Raw genomic sequence first — 20367 nt, 5'->3', positions numbered from 1 at the left:
AAGGCATTATTCCCGAATTGTAAAATTCATGGATGTTGGTTTCATTCTAAAAAGGTAAAATTTTTGATGGTGTAAGATAATTTGATTGCGAATCTGGCATTAGATCTTTAAAAAATTAAAAATGGTACATCCAATATGGTGGACGATGTTTTTAAAATTGATAGGAGTCACTTGAGAATCGTAACTCGGGAATTTCAGGGTTTGTTGATTACGAATCTGGTTTTAAATTTTAAAAATTAAAAATGGCGAATGTAATATAGCGGAATATTTTTCGTTAACACTTTTTTAAATAAAATCACTTAAATTTTTTAAATTTTATTTCTTAAGAGTTTTTGCTGCTCTTGGTTTCATTAAAAACATGGGACATTCATCTATTATATTTATTCATCTTAAATTTTCAAAAGCAATCTTGACACTTAAAGAATAATTATTGTTAAATTAACGAATTATTTAAAAAATAAAAATAGTGGTTGAAACTTTTTAGAAATTTTTCCTTTTTGTCAAAAATTATCTTTAAAACTTTAGCAATTTTTTAAAACACGTCAAATAATTCAAAAATCCTTCGATAAATTGTAACTTTTAAATATTTAGAATTCAGTTCCAAAAGTCATTTTCGGAAACCTTTTAATATGAGTTGCTTATTTATTATTACATTATTTTATTAAATATATAAATTAAGGCAAAAAAAAAATATTGGAAAAAATTGGGTTTGAAGAAAGCACCATCCTCAATGCTGAATTTTGCGTGCTGTCTTGCTTTGGCGCCGGCAGATCACTTTTTTGATGGTTTGGAAATAATTAAGGCCAAAGTTAAAGAATATCATCGAATATACCATTTAAAACTCAACAAATTCGTTAAGTATTTGAAGCAATATTGGGGAAAAAGGAGAGAAATCATGTGCGTTGGACATTTGCCTCATAGAACTAACAATCTGTGTGAATCATTAAACAGCAGGCTGAGAACAAAATTAGGAGGCAGTCATCCACAAATATGGAATTTTGTTGGTGAGAAAATTTCACTTTTTCTAAATAGATTACTTTAAGTCATCAATGAAATATCTAATAAATATTTTCATTTAAAAGCTAACATAGATATTTACTTTTGTTTTTTCCAGATATCTAAACGCATAATTTTGTCTTTTTGTATTATACTTATTAAAAATTTGAACTCTTGTTTAATTAAAACTAGCGCAAGCGCCAGCCGCAAGCGGCCGGCTTCTTTGCTTCTGTTTTTTTTCACTCAAATTATCCTTTTTCATTTTTTATTTAAGATTACGATTTATAATATTTTCCTTTTAATCTTGCGTTTATAATTGCTATTTCCTAATTATTTTATTAATAATACTGCAAATTTAAACGCAAACATAGAAAATCATTAACTCGGATCTCGACATTTTTAATAAATTAAAGGGTGACAAATATAATTTTGGACTCATTTCGGGATGGCTAAACCTCTGTTTGAAAGAAGAAGGTAAGTCACCTCTAAATGAGTCCTAAATTTGATGGGTGACCGGCTTTAAAAAATTATAAACGCGGTTCTTAACGTTTTTAATAAATCCAATTTTTTCTCGGCGCAATCTTTTTCGGGCGTAATTCCATCGGCGCAATCTTTTTTTTCCTTTGCAATCCTTTCGGCGTAATCGTCTTTTCCCAGCGCAATCCTTTGGCACAATATTTTTTCCGGCGCAATCTTTTTTCTCGGCGCAATCCTGTCGGGGCAATTTGTTTTTCCAGCGCAATCCTATCGGCGAAATCTTTTTTTCCCGGCGCAATCTTTTTTTTAACCTATGTTATAATGTATTTTTTTTCTGTTAATTTTTTTAAAATACTTAAATTTTAAATTTTCGCGTGCTACTTCCAATTAACCAATTAGAGACGGTTCCTCATTCGAGTTAATCGATACTTTTGAGTTTTCGAGTGATTCTCGCAATCTTCCTTTTTATTCTTTTTTAAAAAGGACTAACCCTCTTTTGATTCTTACTCAATCGTTAAAACTATTTTGAAATTATAATGTAATGTCGATGAATACTTCATTAGAGAAAAATATTAGAAGCCCTACTTGAAAAATGGTCTGAAAACACCACTAAAATTTTACTATCAATGTAGCGTAAAATAATATTTAAGATATTTTTCAAACAGTCAGTATAGAATTTTCAAATTTACTAATTTACTTGTACATGTACAGTTAGAATGAAAATAACATTTGATGTGGAGTATAAGAGATTGGTTGATCTGAACTTAGGAAAGTTTATTGGAACGCTAATGCAGGAAAAGGACAAAGCTCGTGACATTACAATTTTTAAAGCTAGAGAAGATTTGCAAAGAAATGGGTTCGTCTAATACTATTTATACTAAGTTACAAAGGGGAATTTATTAATTGTGATGAATAATCTTGAATCTTTTTCAATTTTTTTAAATGTACCGAGTTTCACACGTCGAATTATGAAGGATTCATCAATTAATTGTTAATTTTAGTGTTTAATTTTTTTTTCTCTAAGAAAAGGGCCCATTCTTTTCATTCCTTGTATTAGTTATGTTTTTTTAGATATTTTGAAAATAATATTTATGTTTAATTAATTTTTTTATTATAATCTTTGAATTTTTTGATACTATGTAAATTTTTTTTATTATTATTTATTATTACTAATTTAATTATTTTGACGCATTGATTTAAAAAAAATACTTATAATGCTCACTAATTTTTTTTATATTATTCAATCCATAAAGAAAACCTAAACTACTTTTTTTTGCTTTTATTTATAAAGAAATAGGTATAAATATTTTTAAAATGTCGTAGAGAACACCTGCAGTTTTACGTATAATGATTCTTTTAATTCCACTTATTTGTTTGTACATATTTTCTAAGAAAATTTACAAAAAATTCTATATAAAAAATTTATGTCGAAAAATTATTATTTTCCTGGCATAGCTTTCTCCACATATATTATTTAATTTTAACTAGAATTTTTCTTAGTTTATATATTCAGAAAGAAAAACATTAAATAATTTTTCTTGTAGTAATCTACAACAGTTTTTGGCTACCTGTAGCAAGGCCTAAATTTAATTTTTGCAACCGCATTTTGTGCAACGAATTTATGTGCTTTCGTAAATTTTCAAGATTTTTTGAGTTTGATTATTTTTGAAGAAGAAATTTGAAATAAATGGAAAATCAACGAACACTTTTCAAGAGGTGTTAATGGTGATAATTGTTTTCCTTTTAAATAAAAAATAAGAAAAATAATTAAATTTGTAATTTTTCAAAATTAATTGCTTCTGATGTAATAAAAGCATTTCATGTTTTTGTTTATTTACTTTATGTGTAGTGAAAAAAACTCTTTCCACATAAGTTAATTTTTTTCTATAATGACAGAGAAAATTATCGCCTTTAACAGTTTGTACCAATAAAAAGATTACAATAAAAAATTAATTTAAGTTTTTATTTACTTATTTTATTTATATTTTAATGTTAAAAAAAGTTTTGTAGTTTTTTCAAAAATTTTAAATTATTTTCAATTTTTTTAAATTATATTTAACTCTTTCTTGATTTTTTTGATTTCTAAATTCACTTTTTTTTATTTCTTTCTAATCATTGATAACCCTAAATAAATAGTTTGGATTGTATCGGAAATGAACTTTATATTTGGCAAAAATGTATTATTTTTCTGGCTAAAAGGTTAACAAGACGACATATAAATAAAAATATTTTATTGATTATTTTGAATTTTAAAATATGCTCTATTACCGAGTTTTTATTAACTTAGTTTAAATTTTAATAAATGAATGTATTGAATTTGTAGATCGGCTTTTCTTGCAGCGATTTTAACGATTGTCATTTTTTTTAAGTTTATATTTGTAGATGTCAACGAAAGATCATTTTCATTTTTCTCGTTATATTTGCGGCTTGTATAAGGATGTCCGAATTGGAAGAAAAGTTAAGTAATTCTAGTGTTATCGTAGTGAATAAATTCAAATATTATTTGTCGACATCAAATAAATCTACAGCTTATTGTGCTATGAGAAGAAAAAAATGCAAGGCAAAAGTAAATCTCGAAGATGGGAAATGGCAATGCGGACAGGAAATACATAACCACGATGCTCCTGAAAATGACTACGAGATTCAAAAGAAGGCAGAAGAAGAGATATTACGAATATGCAAAACATCAAGCGAGAGTTTTAAAACAATTTTCGATCAAGTTTGCGAAAGGTAAAGCATTTTTTCACCTTATAATTCTTTTATTCAATACAAAACGTCATTGCGTAAACAAAATATTTTTTCTCTGAATGAATGTTTTTTACAAATTATTATAATAAAAAATAACTTTTTTTGGTTATTTCCATTTAATTTAATGGTAAAAATTTCAATACTAATAATAATCGATGAATTAAGCTATAATGTGAAATATATGTCCAAAGTGTGAAGTTTGAAGTTGGTCTGATTTCATGAGATTTAATTTATTTCATGTACGTTTTGTCAAACGTGTATTAAAATATTGATAAATGTGACTTTGTGCTTATTATTAAAATTGTTAATTTAGTGAAAAAGTCACCCTATCTTTCAATGGATTAAGGCCTCGAATGATGAAAGCTAGGATGGAAAAATTTGAGACAGTTAAAACAAGCACTCAATTCTTTCAAGCGCTGAAATCTTCGGACACACACTGCAAGTCAATTGCTCCAGGAGTCGAAATTTTAAAGCTTTCATCGATCAAAAGCGATGTTGAAACTTTATACATCGACGATTCTTTTCAAGTAATTTTGAATTTAAATTTTTTCTCAAATTTTTAAAAAATCTATTATAAACTATAAACTTTACGTGCGTTAAGTGTCTCTTGTATAAAAAAATATGTAATTAAGTTTTTCTCTGCTATTCATCTAAAAAACTTAGTAATAAAGATTTCTCTTGTTATTAAATAAATATTATTTTTTGCAGTTGGAATTCGAAAAGTTTGACGTAAAGTTCATTAACTTTATTATTGAAGATGCAGGAAAAGTATGTTTTTTAATCAATTTTTACATTACTACTAAATTTTTAAATTAAAAAAATATAATATGTCATAATTTATTTTTTTATTCATTTTACATTTTCATAAATTAATAAAATTGTTTTTAATAGCAAAAAATTTTTCTTTTCGATTTCCAAGGGTTTCATAGTATTTTGTGCAGTAATCATATCACTGAGTGCGGCTATTATAAGAGAAATATTGAAAGAAATTCTATCAATGCCATTTATGCAAAATGTGAAGACAATTGTGGGCCCTCACGATTTGGACTTTAAAAGAAATTGCCAAGAAATGTCGTTAAACGTTTTTTACAAGCCTGGATGGTATCATTTTCGACAGGTATCTGCTATTTCATAATGTGTAAAAACTTATTTTTAAAATTATTAATTTTTTATTGTTTTCTGATTATTGAGTGTTCTGATAAAAGCCAATTGATATTTATTGAAAGCATTGAAAAAACTGAAAACTTATCTTAAAAATTAATTAAAAAATTATAACCAATGCTTTTTGAGAAGCTCCGTAAAATAAATGAAGAAAATTATCTAAATAAATTATGTCAATTACATTTTTTTAAAGATATTAACAAAAAAAGATATCTCAAAAATGGGCAATACTGAAAAAAATATATAATGGGGAAACGCACACATACACGAAATTAGGAATATTTTTTGAAAACATAATTCTTGACTTGATACAAAACATTGAAATAAATCGAAAAATCACAAATAAAAATTTTAAAAAATTTAATACTTTAACAATGATGAAACAATATATTACTGTCAATGTTAATATTTAATCACTTTCCTCATAAGTCAATTTCAACTTAAAAATAATATTTTCAGATCATGAAAGAGACTTTCATCGAGAATGAATTTAATTCGGACTCTGATGAAATTTTAACGGCAAGTTATGTCATTCCATTAGTTCCAACCCAAAATCTTTTTGATGCTCAAGGAGAGTTTATTAGCTGTACCGAAAAATCGAATGCGTACAGTAAATTCTCTAACGACGTCATAAAAATAGTTTCTAAAATTGGATCTGAAATATGTATTGTTTCTGACAATGTGGTTACACACAATAATATTTTTGAAATCGCTGGAAAACAATTTGATTTAGTAAAAAAGAGCAAGTCTCCAGGACAATTAATCGGTAATTTATTTTCTCACATAGAATTAATTCAAGTTTTTTAAACAAAATAGTTATCAAATAATATACTTTTTAATAAAACTAATTTTTCCACAAAAATTTTTTTAGAAACTCTTAACGACTTGATGACGGAGCGACAAAAAACAAAAGTTATATCAGAATTTTCTAAAATAATTGAAGATACTATTCACAAATTACAGAACGTTCCGAGGTAAACAATTTTACTAAATATAACTTATTATAAAAAATTTTATGATTAGTTGCTTATTAATTATATTATTTCAGATTGACCGTAAAAGCAGCATTTAAACTTATGCACGATCAAGTTAAGAAAAGTTTTAAATACACAAAACGTGAGTGATTTAGATAATTTTTTCCAAAACAATTATTTACATTTAATGAAATTCTGACGTTTAAGACCTTTTTTATTAACTTAATTTTAAAAATATCAACTTTTACCAACACAACCGACTTTGATCTTTTTTACGGTATTAATATGAAAAAAATATATTTTTTAAAAATATTTCTTATGAATAACATAAGTATAAATTAATAGTACCACCGATGGTCAAACTTCGAAAGTTTAACTTTGAATTGACATCTGAAGACAACAACGGAGTAGAGTCTTGTGAAAAACGTATGGACGAATTAAATGAACAAGAACTTGATGTAGAGTTGACGGAAGGTTTGTCACTTCTATATTAATAAATGCTTATAATTTAATCAAGTAGTTGGCATAATACGTTCTCATCTGACCGAAGAAAGCCTAAGGGTTAAAATTGAGGAGCACGATTGCTACTCAATTTTCTATCCCCTTTAGCTTTAGTTCATTTTATTTATTTTTTAAATTTATTTTAACAAAATAAGGTCCTTCTTTTAAATATAAATAAATCTAACTTGTATTAAATATTAAATATTATCAATTATTTATTTATATTTATTTCAGTTTTAATATTTACACCAGAATCCAATGCCACAAGTGATCTTCTGGACGAAGGGTATAACTTTTCCTCGGATGCAGGCATGGAGAGTAAGAAAGCACTTTCTTATAGATTATGTTTTTTTATTAAAAAAAAACAAAAATATACAATTTTATGAAATAAAAAGCAAAAAATATAAAATAATAAATTTCAGATTTGCTTAGTGAATTACTTAGCACAGAATTTAATCAGGTTTCAAAGCAGATGCATCAACAAAAGGATGAAAATCAGTTAAATAGTAAGATAATTAAAATAAAAATTATCTATAATAAAATTAGTAAATAGAAGAATATAAGCATCTCTTAAAATACGAAAATAAATTTTAGATCTGAATGATGAAATACTAAAAAATAATCATGAAGACTTAGCAAAAAGTGAATTTATCATTAAGATTGATCAGATGAGTCAAACTGAATCGCTGATTGTTGAAAATGATGGAAATAACTGTAAAGGTAATATTCAAAATGAAATATTTCTGTGAAACATTTCTATAAATTATGTTCATTAAAGTTTTTAAAAATCTATCTAAGTAAAAGAAAATACACTTGAGTACATTTTGTTCTGCAAGCAGAACGTTTGTCTGATTCTTTGCAAATTCGGAATTACAAAATTAAGAACTAGGTAAATTTAATGTTTTGCCTCACTTTCTCCTACTCTTGTCAGTTTGAAATTATGGACAGAAAATGAAAATATTTTCTAAATATAAATAAGATATATATTATTATTATTATCAAATTTCAGAAATGAAGGATCAAGCACCGCAAACCGAAAGTCTATTAATTACAGTAGATAAAGGGACTCAAACTGAGGATATTGTTGACATGGGTAGTAGACAGGATCTACATAGACAGAATTTTCGAGGTAAAATAAAGAAATTATTTTTGTCTATACATTAATGTTTTCACAATAACTCATTATAGAATTTTATGTATATTTAAAATCTAGATTCTATAAACATTTCTATTTTATTATAATTAGATAATTATTTTATCCATGGCAATTCGTAATTATAGGCAGAGAATTAAAATATTTTATTATACATATAAATACTAATAAAAACTAAATAAAAATTTAATTTTTAGGGCCACATCCCTACTACAGATTCCACCCATATCCACAAATTCCACATCCACAACAAGCAGGAGATTGGACAGCTCCGATTAGCAAGTTTAATAAAATTATTATTTTTTTTTTATTACAGCAGGACAATTTGGATATTCTAGAGATTTATAGATGCTTTAAAGTCTCTAAAATATCTTAATATATCTGATGCAAAAAATTTACGTTAAACATTGAATTAATATTAATTTCATATAGTAAAAAAATTTTTAATTTTTAGTGCCCCTTGCATCTACTAGCTACAGACCGAACGGTAAAAGAATTGAATAATATTATTCTTCTAAAATAATCAGTTAAATAAAAAAAATAATGGAATTATTTTTTAGTCACAGAGCCGTTTGTCAGACCACCAGGATATGGAATTCAGGGTTCAGGGACCATAGCACCAGAATATGGATTTCAAGGTCCACAGTTTGACTTGCAGTGGGGATTTCAAGCTCCACAGTTTGACCGGCAGTGGGGAAATGAAAACAGTAAGTTTTATAAATTTTTAATTCATTTTTAAAACTTTCAAAAGTTTTAAATTATACTGCCTATGTTATAATTTTGTATATTAATTTTATTTTCTCAATCTTGTGTGGAAAAAGGTCCAATATTTCCACAAGTAGCACGAATCCCAGTTTTTAATTGTTAAAAAACACGAAAGAAAAGTTAAAGGTTTATTATTTAATATTTTACAATTTTCCAGATGCACCATTCAAAAGACAGAGAAAACCAACTGCCCGATCTTACAATCACAAAATGAGAAATTACTACAACAAGCAATATTAATTAAATTATTTTCAGGTTTTTTCAATGTTATAATTTTATTTTTCTATAATTTATAGTATTTGTTTCTTAATATATAATAAATGCAAATTTTCATCAAGAAATAAAGACTCCAGGGATAATGCTACAGAAAAACATACAAAGTGGACTTATTTTTAAACCCTTCCTCAAAATCAAACCTTTGTGCAAAATCAATATGTTGGTACGTATTTTAATATACATGTATAATATTGATTTAAAAAACAAATTTCATAGGTTATTTTAAAATTAGCCAAACTTATCTATGTCATGTTCAAATTAAACTTTAAATTTTTAAAGAAAAACATTTCAGAAATTATTCTTTATTACTATTAATCAAAACAAGTTTAACTTAAAATTAATTTAAAAATAATTAATCAGGTAGATAAATCAATTAGAAAATTCAAATCAGTCAAAGTGTAAGGCGAAACTGTACGTAATAAGCCAGAAATTGAACATCGATTTAATTGAAAAAGGTTAACCAAGTACAAAAAGTTCTTCGAAGCAGATAAAAAGGTATATTTCACTACAATAATTTAACACAACACTTTGTTTTAAACTATAAATCTGTCGATTACCGGTGAAATTTTTTTACCCTTTGTAATTGACATTGTTGATATAAGTCAATATTTTTTCCGGCATTATTTTCAATCGAACTTTTATTTTGTAATAAATTTAATTTTTTTTATTTTATTAGCTTCATTATTCAGGATTTCAAAAAAAATTGCCAATAAAAAATAATAGAAATTTTAAAATAAATTATAATTTTGAGATTTTGAGAATTTTTTCATTTTAAATTAACAGGTTAGAATTCCAAAGACCATTTTTTTCATAAATAATCCACAATATTCATCAGAAAATTTATTCGAAAAAATTTAAACATATTAAAAAACAAATGCAAAATGTTATCCACAAAAAAAAATTAAAAATTCCATTTAAAAAATGTTGAAAAAATGCAATAAATGTTTCTAAGAGAATTTTTTTATTTTTAAAAGTACATAAAGCTATGAAAATTTTTAAAAGCTAGTAGAACAAGACTCATTTCGAGTTTAAAAAACATTTATTCAAAAAATTATTTTTCAAACTAGGTTTCTCACAAATTATGCCTTCAAAATCATGAAGAAGTAAAATATCTTATATTCAATTATTTAAAAAAATTTAAAGCTAAGCAGGTTGCCCAATACAATTATTTTGACACTACTAGAAAATTAATTAATTAAATTATTAACAAATAGATAATTTTCTCACAAAATAAATGAATTCTAAAAGTTGGAAAGAAAAACTTTTATATTTAATAAGTTACTCACACAAATGTAATGTATAAAAAAGTTTTATTATTATTATTATTATTATTTGTTCTTAAATATGTTACTTTAAAATTATACCTACCAATTAAGGCAGAAGAAATAAATTTTTCAAAATAGTCAGATAGTTTAAAGAATAAAAACTAATAGAGTTTTCGAAAACCTATATTTTTTTCTAAAGTTTCTAAAAAACTAGCAAAAATTTATTAACAAAACCGGTTGTGCAAAACGATTTATCTGATATTTCAAAAAAATTAAAAATTAATTAAATGTATACATTTTACAATAATTATAATTGTAAATTAAAATAAAAAAAAATTGTAAAACTTTATGGATAAATACTTTTTAGAACAAGTTCATGCCTCCTAAACAGTTGGAGAGGAAGTTTTTAAAGTTTCAAAAAAACTAGCAAAAATTTACTAACAAAACTGGTTGTGCAAAACGATTTATCTGATACTTAAAAAAATTAAAAAATCTAATAAATGTATTTTTTTTACAATAATTATATGTCTTCCAATAGACAAAGAAGAAAATTAAAAAAACCAACCAAGTAAAATATGTGACCATTGGGTTCTACAACACCCAATTTCTATTTTTGAAGAATTTATTATAATTGTTTGATCTTAAAATCGTTCTGCACAAATTGTGCCGTCAAAATCTCGAAGAAGTAAAATGCCTTTGCAATTCATCTATCGATGAATTAAAATTAAAACAGGTTCATAAAAAAAATTATTTTGACATTAATGCAACAATTATTACTTAAACTACCAAATAAATAATTTTATCAGAAATGATAGAAGAAAAATATGAAAAATAGTTGGAGAGGAAAAATATTTCATTTTAATTGTAAATTTATATAATTTGAAAAAAATAGTTCAGCAAAACTAATTTATTCTTAAAATATTATGCCTTCAAAATAATTTAGAATTCTAAAAATTTCTATTATTGAAAAATTTATTATAATTGTTTTATCTTAAATGCGTTCTACACAAATTATGTCCTCAAAATCACGAAGGAATCACGTAAAAAATCTGATATTTTCAAAAATTAAGAGCTATATAGGTTCCGTAAAACTGTCAATGATAAATTTGAATTTCGAAAATTAGAAAATTTTGTAAATAAGTATTTTGTACCTTAAATATATATGCCTTCCAATAGATGGAGAAGTCATTTTTTAAAACTAAATTTTAAATAAATAATAAATAATAATAATAAAAATCAATAAAATATATAATTATTTGGTTTTCCAAAACTCATTTTCTATTGGAAAATAATTTATTATTTATTTTTGATCTTTGAACAACTTATGATTTTAAAATTCTGGAGAAGTAAAATACCTTTGTAATGAATTAATCAAATACAAAAATTAAGTTATGAGAAGATTCCACAAAAAAATTAATTTAGCACTTTGAATAAAAAATACTTAGTTAAAAAATAAATAATTTATTTATTAGCTGAATACCTTCGAAAAGATGGAGATGGAAATTCCTTTTTTTAATAGGAAACTTACAGACAGGCAAATAAAAATTAGATCTGCAAAACTATTTTTTTTTAAACAAAGTTCATTAGCATTATTATTTGTAGTAAAAAGAATTAAGTAATAATTATACCTATAAAATAATGGAGAAGTAAGAAACCTTTGTAAAAAAATTAGAAATTTTGCAGAATTATGAGTAAAACAAGTAATTAATTTAATATTTTATTTAACAACATTATTATTTTGAAATTAAAAAAAAACACAATTTATTGATACATACTTGTTACCGTAGTATTATGCCTCCAATTAGGTGGAGAGGAACAAATTTTTTTCTACGAAATCAACATAAATGTAATAGAAAAATTAGTTCTGCAAAAGTGATTTCATTTTTTCAAAAAAGTAGCTACAAGAATTTGTTTTCTGCAAATTTTGTAAATAACATGTCTTAGAAACAATATAAGATTAAAAAACTTTTCTGTATAATAATGAATTACAACAATTAATAATTACAAAAATTACAAAAATTTATAAGGAAATGCATTTTACTCTAATTATTATATGCCGTTTAATAGAAGAAGAATCATTATTTTAAAAATACAAAATGAAAAAATTTACAATTGGGCTCTGCAAAACGTATTTCCTACTTTTTAACAATTTATTTTAAGAATTTTACCTCAACAGAGTTTCGAACAAGCTTAAAAAATAGTTTTTAATCATGTTCTGCAATAGCATTCTATAGGCACCACAAAAAAATGAACAAAACTAACAAATAATTTTCACCCAAATTAAATGCCTCCTAAAAAATAAAACTCCTTTTTTTATGAAACTTACAAAAATTTATTTTCAAGAATGGAATGCATGAAAATTAATTTTTCTTTTGAAAAATTTATTATAAAAATAAAGTTACATGTAGTAAGTTATAAATTATCCCTTAAAATAATAATAATAATAATAATAATAAATCCCTTTCAAAATAAGCTAAAATTACCCTTTCGTAATTAATGAACGGCCCCTAGAGGGTTGTCAGCAAAATATCACGCTACGTTTAAAAAAAATAGAAAAAGCATAGGAAAAATATCACAAGGGGGGTGTCAAATTTTCCGAAAAAATTATCACATGCTTTGTGGATGATCCCAAATGTATGCCCTTTAATAGCTGGAGCAGAGATATATTTTTTTAATTAAAACATATCAAAATTTATAATAATTCAATTTGGAAAACTTATCTTCTCTTTGAGAAATTTATTATAAAAAGATATTTCCAATTTGGTTACGTATACATCATGCCTTCAAAATGATGGAGAAGAAAGAAACCTCATTAAATTATAAAAATTACAAATATTAAGAGCAAAGCAAGCTCCTCAAATGAATTATTTGAGCAAAACAATATCAAAAAAGCAAAATAATAGATAAATAATTTCCAAACAAAACTATTGCCTTCTAAAATAAGAAGAGGAAAAATATGTTCAAAAAAAGAAAGTTTTTAAAGATCTAAAAAATTGGATTTGGTAAAACTTGTTACCTTTAAATAAAAATTTATTATTATTATTTGTTCTTAAATGGATTCTTAAAAAATAATGCCTTCAAAATAGTGAAGAAGTGCAGAAACTTTTTAAACAAATCAGACAATTTGAAAAATAAAAAGCGATGCAGATTCCGCAAAATAATTATTTTGGTACTAATAATAAAAAATGATGAACCAAATAAACTAATAAATAATTTTCAAACAAAATGATTGCCTTCTAAAATAAGAAGAGGAAAAATATTTTTTAAAAAAGAAAACTTTTAAACATCCAAAAATAATGGATTTGGTAAAACTTGTTTTCTTTAAATAAAAATTGATTATTTTTATTTGTTCTTAAATAGATTCTTAAAAAAAAATGCCTTCAAAATATTGAAGAAGTGTAGAAACTTTCTAAACAAATCAGACAATTTGAAAAATAAAGAGCGATGCACATTCCGCAAAATAATTGTTTGGGTACTAATAGTAAAAAACAATTAACCAAATTAACTAATAAATAATTTTTCAACAAACTTAATTCCTTATAATAGATGGAAAAGAAATTTTCTTTTTTAATAAATATTAAATTTTTATTATGAAAAATTGTTTTCTTTTTTCAATATTTGCCATAAGAATGTTTTTCATTGGGTTCCGCATATATCATGCTTTTTAAATAATGCAGAAGTAGAGACATTATTTAAACAATAAAGAATTACAACAATTATGGCTTTTAAATAATGGAGAAGTTTAAACAATAGTAAATTAAAATTATTGTGACGTAAAATGATTCAGTTAAACACTTGCTCTAAATCATTAAATAAAAAAAGTTTACAAAAAATTATAGACCAATTCTTTGTACCAATTACATTAATTATATGCCTCTTAATAAGTGGAGAATGAAAATAAAAGAAAATCAGACTTACAAATATTAACCTTCGCCGGACTGGATACTTTTTATATACACGGTTGACAAGATCCCACCCAGGGTGGGCCAAATGTTTTCTTCTTTGTATATTGCAATAAAAACTTAGAATCATTCAGTTTTTTTCCAAAATTGTTATATGTTACCAAATAATATATTTTATTAATGTTTTGTTGATTTTTTATTTGTTTAAACAATTTATTATTAATAATTTATAACTTTTTCAAATATACATACGACAGTAGAAGAATTTTATAAATTTGTTACCTTTTCTTCGTAGTTATTAATTCAAAGGTTATAAATAAAATAAAATATATAATTCAATTTGCAACAACTATTATTATAAATTGTTTAAACAAATAATTGTTGCTATTTATTAACATTCTTCATAATATTCCTAGAAAATTGCAATTTTTTCTAATTTTGCAACTTAACAAGCACAACATAATAACACAAAGATTTTATATGAATTTACTATTTAACCAATTGGTTAAACAAATAATTGTTGCTATTTATTAACTTTCTTTATAATGTTCCAATAAAGGTACAATTTTTTTCTAATTTTGCAACTTAACAAGCTCAACATAATAAACATGAAGATTTTATATGAATTTAGTATTCAAACGATTGTTTAAACAATTTATTGTTGTTATTTATTAACTTTCTTGTAGTGTACCTAGAAAGATGCAGTTTTTTCCTAATTTTGCAATTTATCAAACCGAATATAATATAGCCAGACAGATTTGACATAAATTTACTAATTTAACAATTGTTTAAACAGTTGTTGAATTTACAATTTTACATCAAATCTATCTTTTATTATATTCGGCTTGATGAGTTGCAAAATTAGAAAAAAACGGCAACTTTCCAGGTGCCGTACAAAAAAAGTTAGTAAATAACAACAATAAATTGTTTAAACAATTGTTCAATTAATAATTTTACATCAAATCTATCTTTTATTATATTCGGCTTGATAAATTGCAAAATTAGAAAAAAACTGCATCTTTCTAGGTGCAGAACAAAAAAAGTTAGTAAATAATAACAATAATTGTTTAAACAATTGTTGAATTAATAATTTTACATCAAATCTATCTTTTATTATATTCCGCTTGATAAATTGCAAAATTAGAAAAAAACTGCATCTTTGTAGGTGCAGAACAAAAAAAGTTAATAAATAATAACAATAAATTGTTTAAACAAATGAAAAATGCAATAGAATATTTTTTATATCTATTATTTGACATCATAAAACACTCACAGTGAAAAGTCTGCATGATTTCAAGTCTTTTTGTAAAATAGAATTAAAAAAATATCTGAATCATCCCGGTTATCTCCGTACATACATTGATAAAAGTTATAAATAATCAAGAAGAAATTTTTTTTAAAAATTTGTTTTTACATTTTTTGAAAGTTCTTAAGATTTTGTTCAGTGACTTAAAATCGCGATTCAATTAAGGCAAAACTTTAGAAGATATGGCAATTTCAATTTGTCTGGCCCACCCTGGGTGGGCATCTTGTCAAGCGAAGGTTAAAATAAATTAGTTCTTGAAAACTCATTTGCGCTTTAAAATAATAAAATAATAATAAAAACATCCCTCTCGATAGAAGAGATGAATGGCCCAATAGATGGAGAAGTACAATTTTTCTTACAAAAAAGACAAAAATGTAAAATTTGCGGATGAATTGGTTCTGGAAAATTCACTTCTTTTTTAAAGAAAGTTCATTATATATGAATTTTCTTTAAAATACGTTCCTCACAAATCATTCCTTTAAATAAATGGGGAAAATATAATTAAATTTAAAACAATCATATAACAAAAACTTTTAAAGTTGATTTTTTAAATAATTTTCAGTTTATAGAAAACATAAGGGCGTCAAATTGCAAAGAATCGATACCCAAAATTTTATGCGCCTTTAGGTTTACATTGTTTTAAAACAATTTTGTAACTGTAGAAAAAGTGTGCTAGAATATTTTCTAAAAGGTATATTTTGATAATGAAAGGTTGCCTACATTTTCAAATATTTAGTCCTTTAAGATCAGTAAAAAAAATCAGCCGCAACTTTGTCAAAGCTGAGACGCAAAATGCCCTTCTTTGTAGAAAATAAGTTCAATTATATAAAAGAAAAACTTGATAAATTTGTCCTTTAAATATTATATTTTATATTTTTTTATACAAAAAATTTATTTTTTCAGAAATAGTTGTATACTATTTAAAAGGGCTTAAAAATGGTTACAATTCATTTAATATGCTGTATATTATATGTAAAGCTAATAATTTTAGTTTTTTCCTGACGACAATGTATCAAATATTTTGAAAATTAATTATGTTATATGAAACATTTGTTAAATATAACATTTTTTAAATTTACATTTGTACAAAATAACCTGTTAACACTTTTTAATATTTGTAACAAATAACAATATCTTCATTCTCTATTACAATATAACAATATTCTTTTTTGTACAATATAACATTTTTGAATTCTAATTTGTGTGAAAATGATACCTTCTCTTTTCTGAGAAGGTATCATTTTCACACAAATTAGAATTCAAAAATGTTATATTGTACAAAAAAGAATATTGTTATATTGTAATAGAGAATGAAGATATTGTTATTTGTTACAAATATTAAAAAGTAAGAAAAGTATATTTTGTACAAATACAAATTCGAGAAATGTTATTTTTAACAAATGTTACATATAACAAAATTAATTTTCAAACATTTGATATATAAATGAACAATTTTTTCATAAAAGTTGAATTCTGTAGTTTAATATTATTATATATTAATAATTTTAATAATATATATATAAATAAATAAATAAAGGTATCCTAACTGGACTACAGATATCCAGAAAATGTCCTTATAACGTCATGAGACATCTTACGAATGTACTAATTTCTACCCTAAAGGATATACGGGTTTTCAAACGTCCTGTGAATATTTTGTAAATATTCCGCAACAGTCTTTTTAATGTCTTTTGTAAATCTTATGGTTATCTAAAGGGCAGATCCAAATCGTTCTGATTTTTACACAGAGCTTTAATGGAAAAATCGAAATGACTTGTATCTGGACTCAAGGATATTATGGACTTTTAAATTATTTTCAATTTTAGAAAATTCCCTCAGAGCACCCAATATTTAGGGATATCTTAGGGATATCCAAACTGTCTAATGATATCTTCAGGATATTCCAGGGATATCTTTAAATATCTGGTGCTGCGAGGTTTGTGTATCAAAAATAATTCAATTTTGCGCTACAACCATTTTTGTGAAAATACAAAAATTTGTTAAATTTCAGCTAAATAGATAAAAAATTATGAACATCAGGGGAGGAATAGATGATTATATTGTCTGATCCATTTTAATAGAATTCTTACCGAGTATGGAATCCTAAAAAAGATCATAGCTATTTGATTCAGATAATTTACATTCATTCACAGAATGAAAGATCGAAATTTTTTAAATATCTGATAGTTGTCTCTAGGATATATTCAAGCTTTCCTTGTAATATCCAACAAATATCCTTGAGATATATAAATAGGATGTTTAAAAAACATAGGATGTACTGTTATGTCCAAGAGATGCCCAGAAAATATCTTTATTTCCCCTCTCTCGGATATTCAGAGCACATCCTGTGGTTGTCCATGGGATATGTTGGGGTATCCATTGCTGTGATGGTTAATTTTATTAAAGTAGTTTGTAAAAAATACTTTAAATTCTATTAGCTATTAAGAAGTTTAACAAATTAGTTTTTGATCATTAAATTATGTGAATCCTACATAACTAAAAGGTAAGTAAAACGAAAAAAAAAATATATATATATACGGGCGATTCCACGTCAGATTTTAGTTCACATTTTAAAATCGGCCAAAACCATTTTTTTTCTTATTCTTTAGTGAAAAAAAAGGGATAGGTATTTTTTTATTTTTTTTTTGGTGGCCAAATTTTCGAGTTATGAATTTTCGAAATTTTGATTTTTTGAAAGTAGACCTATTTTCAATGACCTATAACTCGAAAATTATTGATTTTAGGAAAATTTCGTCAGGACAAAAAAGGTTCAGTTTTTCTTCGACTTTTAAATAAAATTAACAAATAAAATTTTTTGAATTTTTATTTTAAAAAATCATAATTTTTTATAAACAAATTAATTTTTTTTCAATTTGGACACTTTTGATTTTTAATTTTTTTTTCCTAAAATACAGCTGGCAATAATAAGAAACGTTTGCAACATGTTTCAGAATGGGCCGAATTTTTTTAATGGGTAAAAATGAATTTTCAAACTCAGCGTGCATGTTTCACGCGCGCAGCTGTTTGTCCACGTTTTACTAATTTCAATAGAAGTGTTGTTTGAAAGTTACATTAAATTGGTTTTTGTTTTATTACATGTCTTTTTTACAGTTAACACTTTAAAATAATAATAGTATTATATTAATATATTATTATTATATTCCTAGAGTCCTGCTTGAACGTACATAGAGGGGCAGGCGTGAAACCTGCACGCGGAGTTTAAAATTTTATTTTCACCCATTAAAAAAATTCGGCCCATTCTGAAACATGTTGCAAATGTTTCTTATTATTGCCAGCTGTGTTTTAAGAAAAAAAAATTAAAAATCAAAACTGTCCAAATTGAAAAAAAATTAATTTGTTTATAAAAAATTATGATTTTTTAAATAAAAATTCAAAAAACTGTTTTTTTGTTAACTTTATTTAAAAGTCGAAGAAAAACTGAACTTTTTTTGTCTTGGCGAAATTTTCCTAAAATCAATAATTTTCGAGTTATAGGTAATTGAAAAAAGGCCTGCTTTCAAAAAATCAAAATTTCGAAAATTTGGCCACCAAAAAAAAAATAAAAAAATACGTATCCCTTTTTTTTCACTAGAGAACAAGAAAAAAATTGTTTTGGCCGATTTTAAAATGTGAACTAAAATCTCATTTTAATTTTCTTCAGGAATTATTTTTTATTATTTTCAAAAAAATTATTGCGATTTATGTGCATCTTGGAAAGAAAATAAGCGTTTAATCAAATTATTTTATTCATATTTTATTCTTTATGAGTTTATCAAATCATTTTTGAATTATTTTAACGTATTTTAAACAAATTGTTACATAAAGAATACGAAATGAGGCATTTAAAAAAAGACAAATTTGTAAACCATTTTTATAATATAATTTGCATAGTTTTAATAATAGCGATGGTCTATTAATAACTTATGTTAAAAATAATGAATGTAGTCAACGACCATTTATTAATATAGAAAAGAATTCCAGCTTAATTTTTTGTTATTAGCATGAGCCAAAAGAAAGCCAGAAGAAAAGTCGATGAAATTTGTATTTTTTTCAAGAATTTAAGATTAAGATAAAAATTATACGATAATTATTTTGAGTAAAAGAGTCATTAAATAAATTTTTTTTATTTTCAACAATGATTAAAAGTTAAAAAAGTCAGAAAAATTTTTGATTATTTTGGAAACTTGAAATATGGTAGAAAAAAAAATTAGCAATAAATAACGAACATCTATTGATATGACATTATTTTATTATTATTTTGCTACAAAATAAAATTATATTGTTATTAACAATGGTTAAGGGCGGAGAAGAATACCCACAATTTAGAGAACAGAGAGATCAATCAAAAACTCACGTTCAATATTTAAAATTAAAGAAATCCTATTTAAATAAAGCAATTAGGATTTTTTTCTTAAAAATTATAATTTCAAAATTATAGGATAAATCTAACTTAAAGAGGAGAAATATTCAAAAAAAAATTTTCCAAATCTTACCAAAAGGACGAGGTGAGTCAACGTTATTTCAAGACAATCCTATTTTATTAGTGGGTGTCCTTTAACCGAAGGCATTGGAAAATATAAATGAAAATCGAATAATTACTTTAATTATTATTCCCCCTAAACTAATTTAAGTTTTATTTTTTAATAAATAAAAAATTTTACGCCTCTAAAAATTATTTTATAAAATTGAAAATTTTTAATGACAATAGAAAATCGTTTGTTCAGTGACAACATTCATGAATGTTTGCTGCAAATTTGAAATATCATTTGTTTGTATTGCTCGGCTTGGGACGTAATTTCTGGTTGTTATTTGTGATCTTTATTTATTAAAATTTTTGAATTTT

The 20367-nt window shown here is 24.4% G+C and overlaps 2 protein-coding genes across 2 annotated transcripts in view; both read left to right on the top strand.

The window, feature by feature from the left end:
- LOC127285567 (uncharacterized) overlaps positions 1 to 20367 on the top strand; it is a 46371-nt gene that overhangs the window by 1121 nt on the left and 24883 nt on the right. The window lies entirely within an intron of this gene.
- LOC127285597 (uncharacterized) lies at positions 3797 to 9015 on the top strand. Its single transcript, XM_051311694.1, has 16 exons — positions 3797 to 4203; positions 4535 to 4748; positions 4930 to 4989; positions 5141 to 5338; positions 5842 to 6148; positions 6254 to 6356; positions 6431 to 6498; positions 6702 to 6830; positions 7092 to 7175; positions 7280 to 7363; positions 7452 to 7577; positions 7867 to 7986; positions 8208 to 8288; positions 8465 to 8497; positions 8571 to 8717; positions 8933 to 9015. Exons 1-16 carry the CDS (start codon positions 3911 to 3913, stop codon positions 9013 to 9015), a joined length of 2130 nt encoding a protein of 709 aa, XP_051167651.1. The 5' UTR covers positions 3797 to 3910.

This window comes from Leptopilina boulardi, unplaced genomic scaffold, assembly GCF_019393585.1.
Source record: "Leptopilina boulardi isolate dan_hultmark-lab unplaced genomic scaffold, ZJU_Lbou_2.1 LbouV2_335, whole genome shotgun sequence".
In the NCBI taxonomy this organism is placed as follows: domain Eukaryota; kingdom Metazoa; phylum Arthropoda; class Insecta; order Hymenoptera; family Figitidae; genus Leptopilina; species Leptopilina boulardi.
The sequence above is the reverse complement of the archived record's forward strand: the minus strand, read 5'-3'. Positions and strand labels throughout refer to the sequence as shown.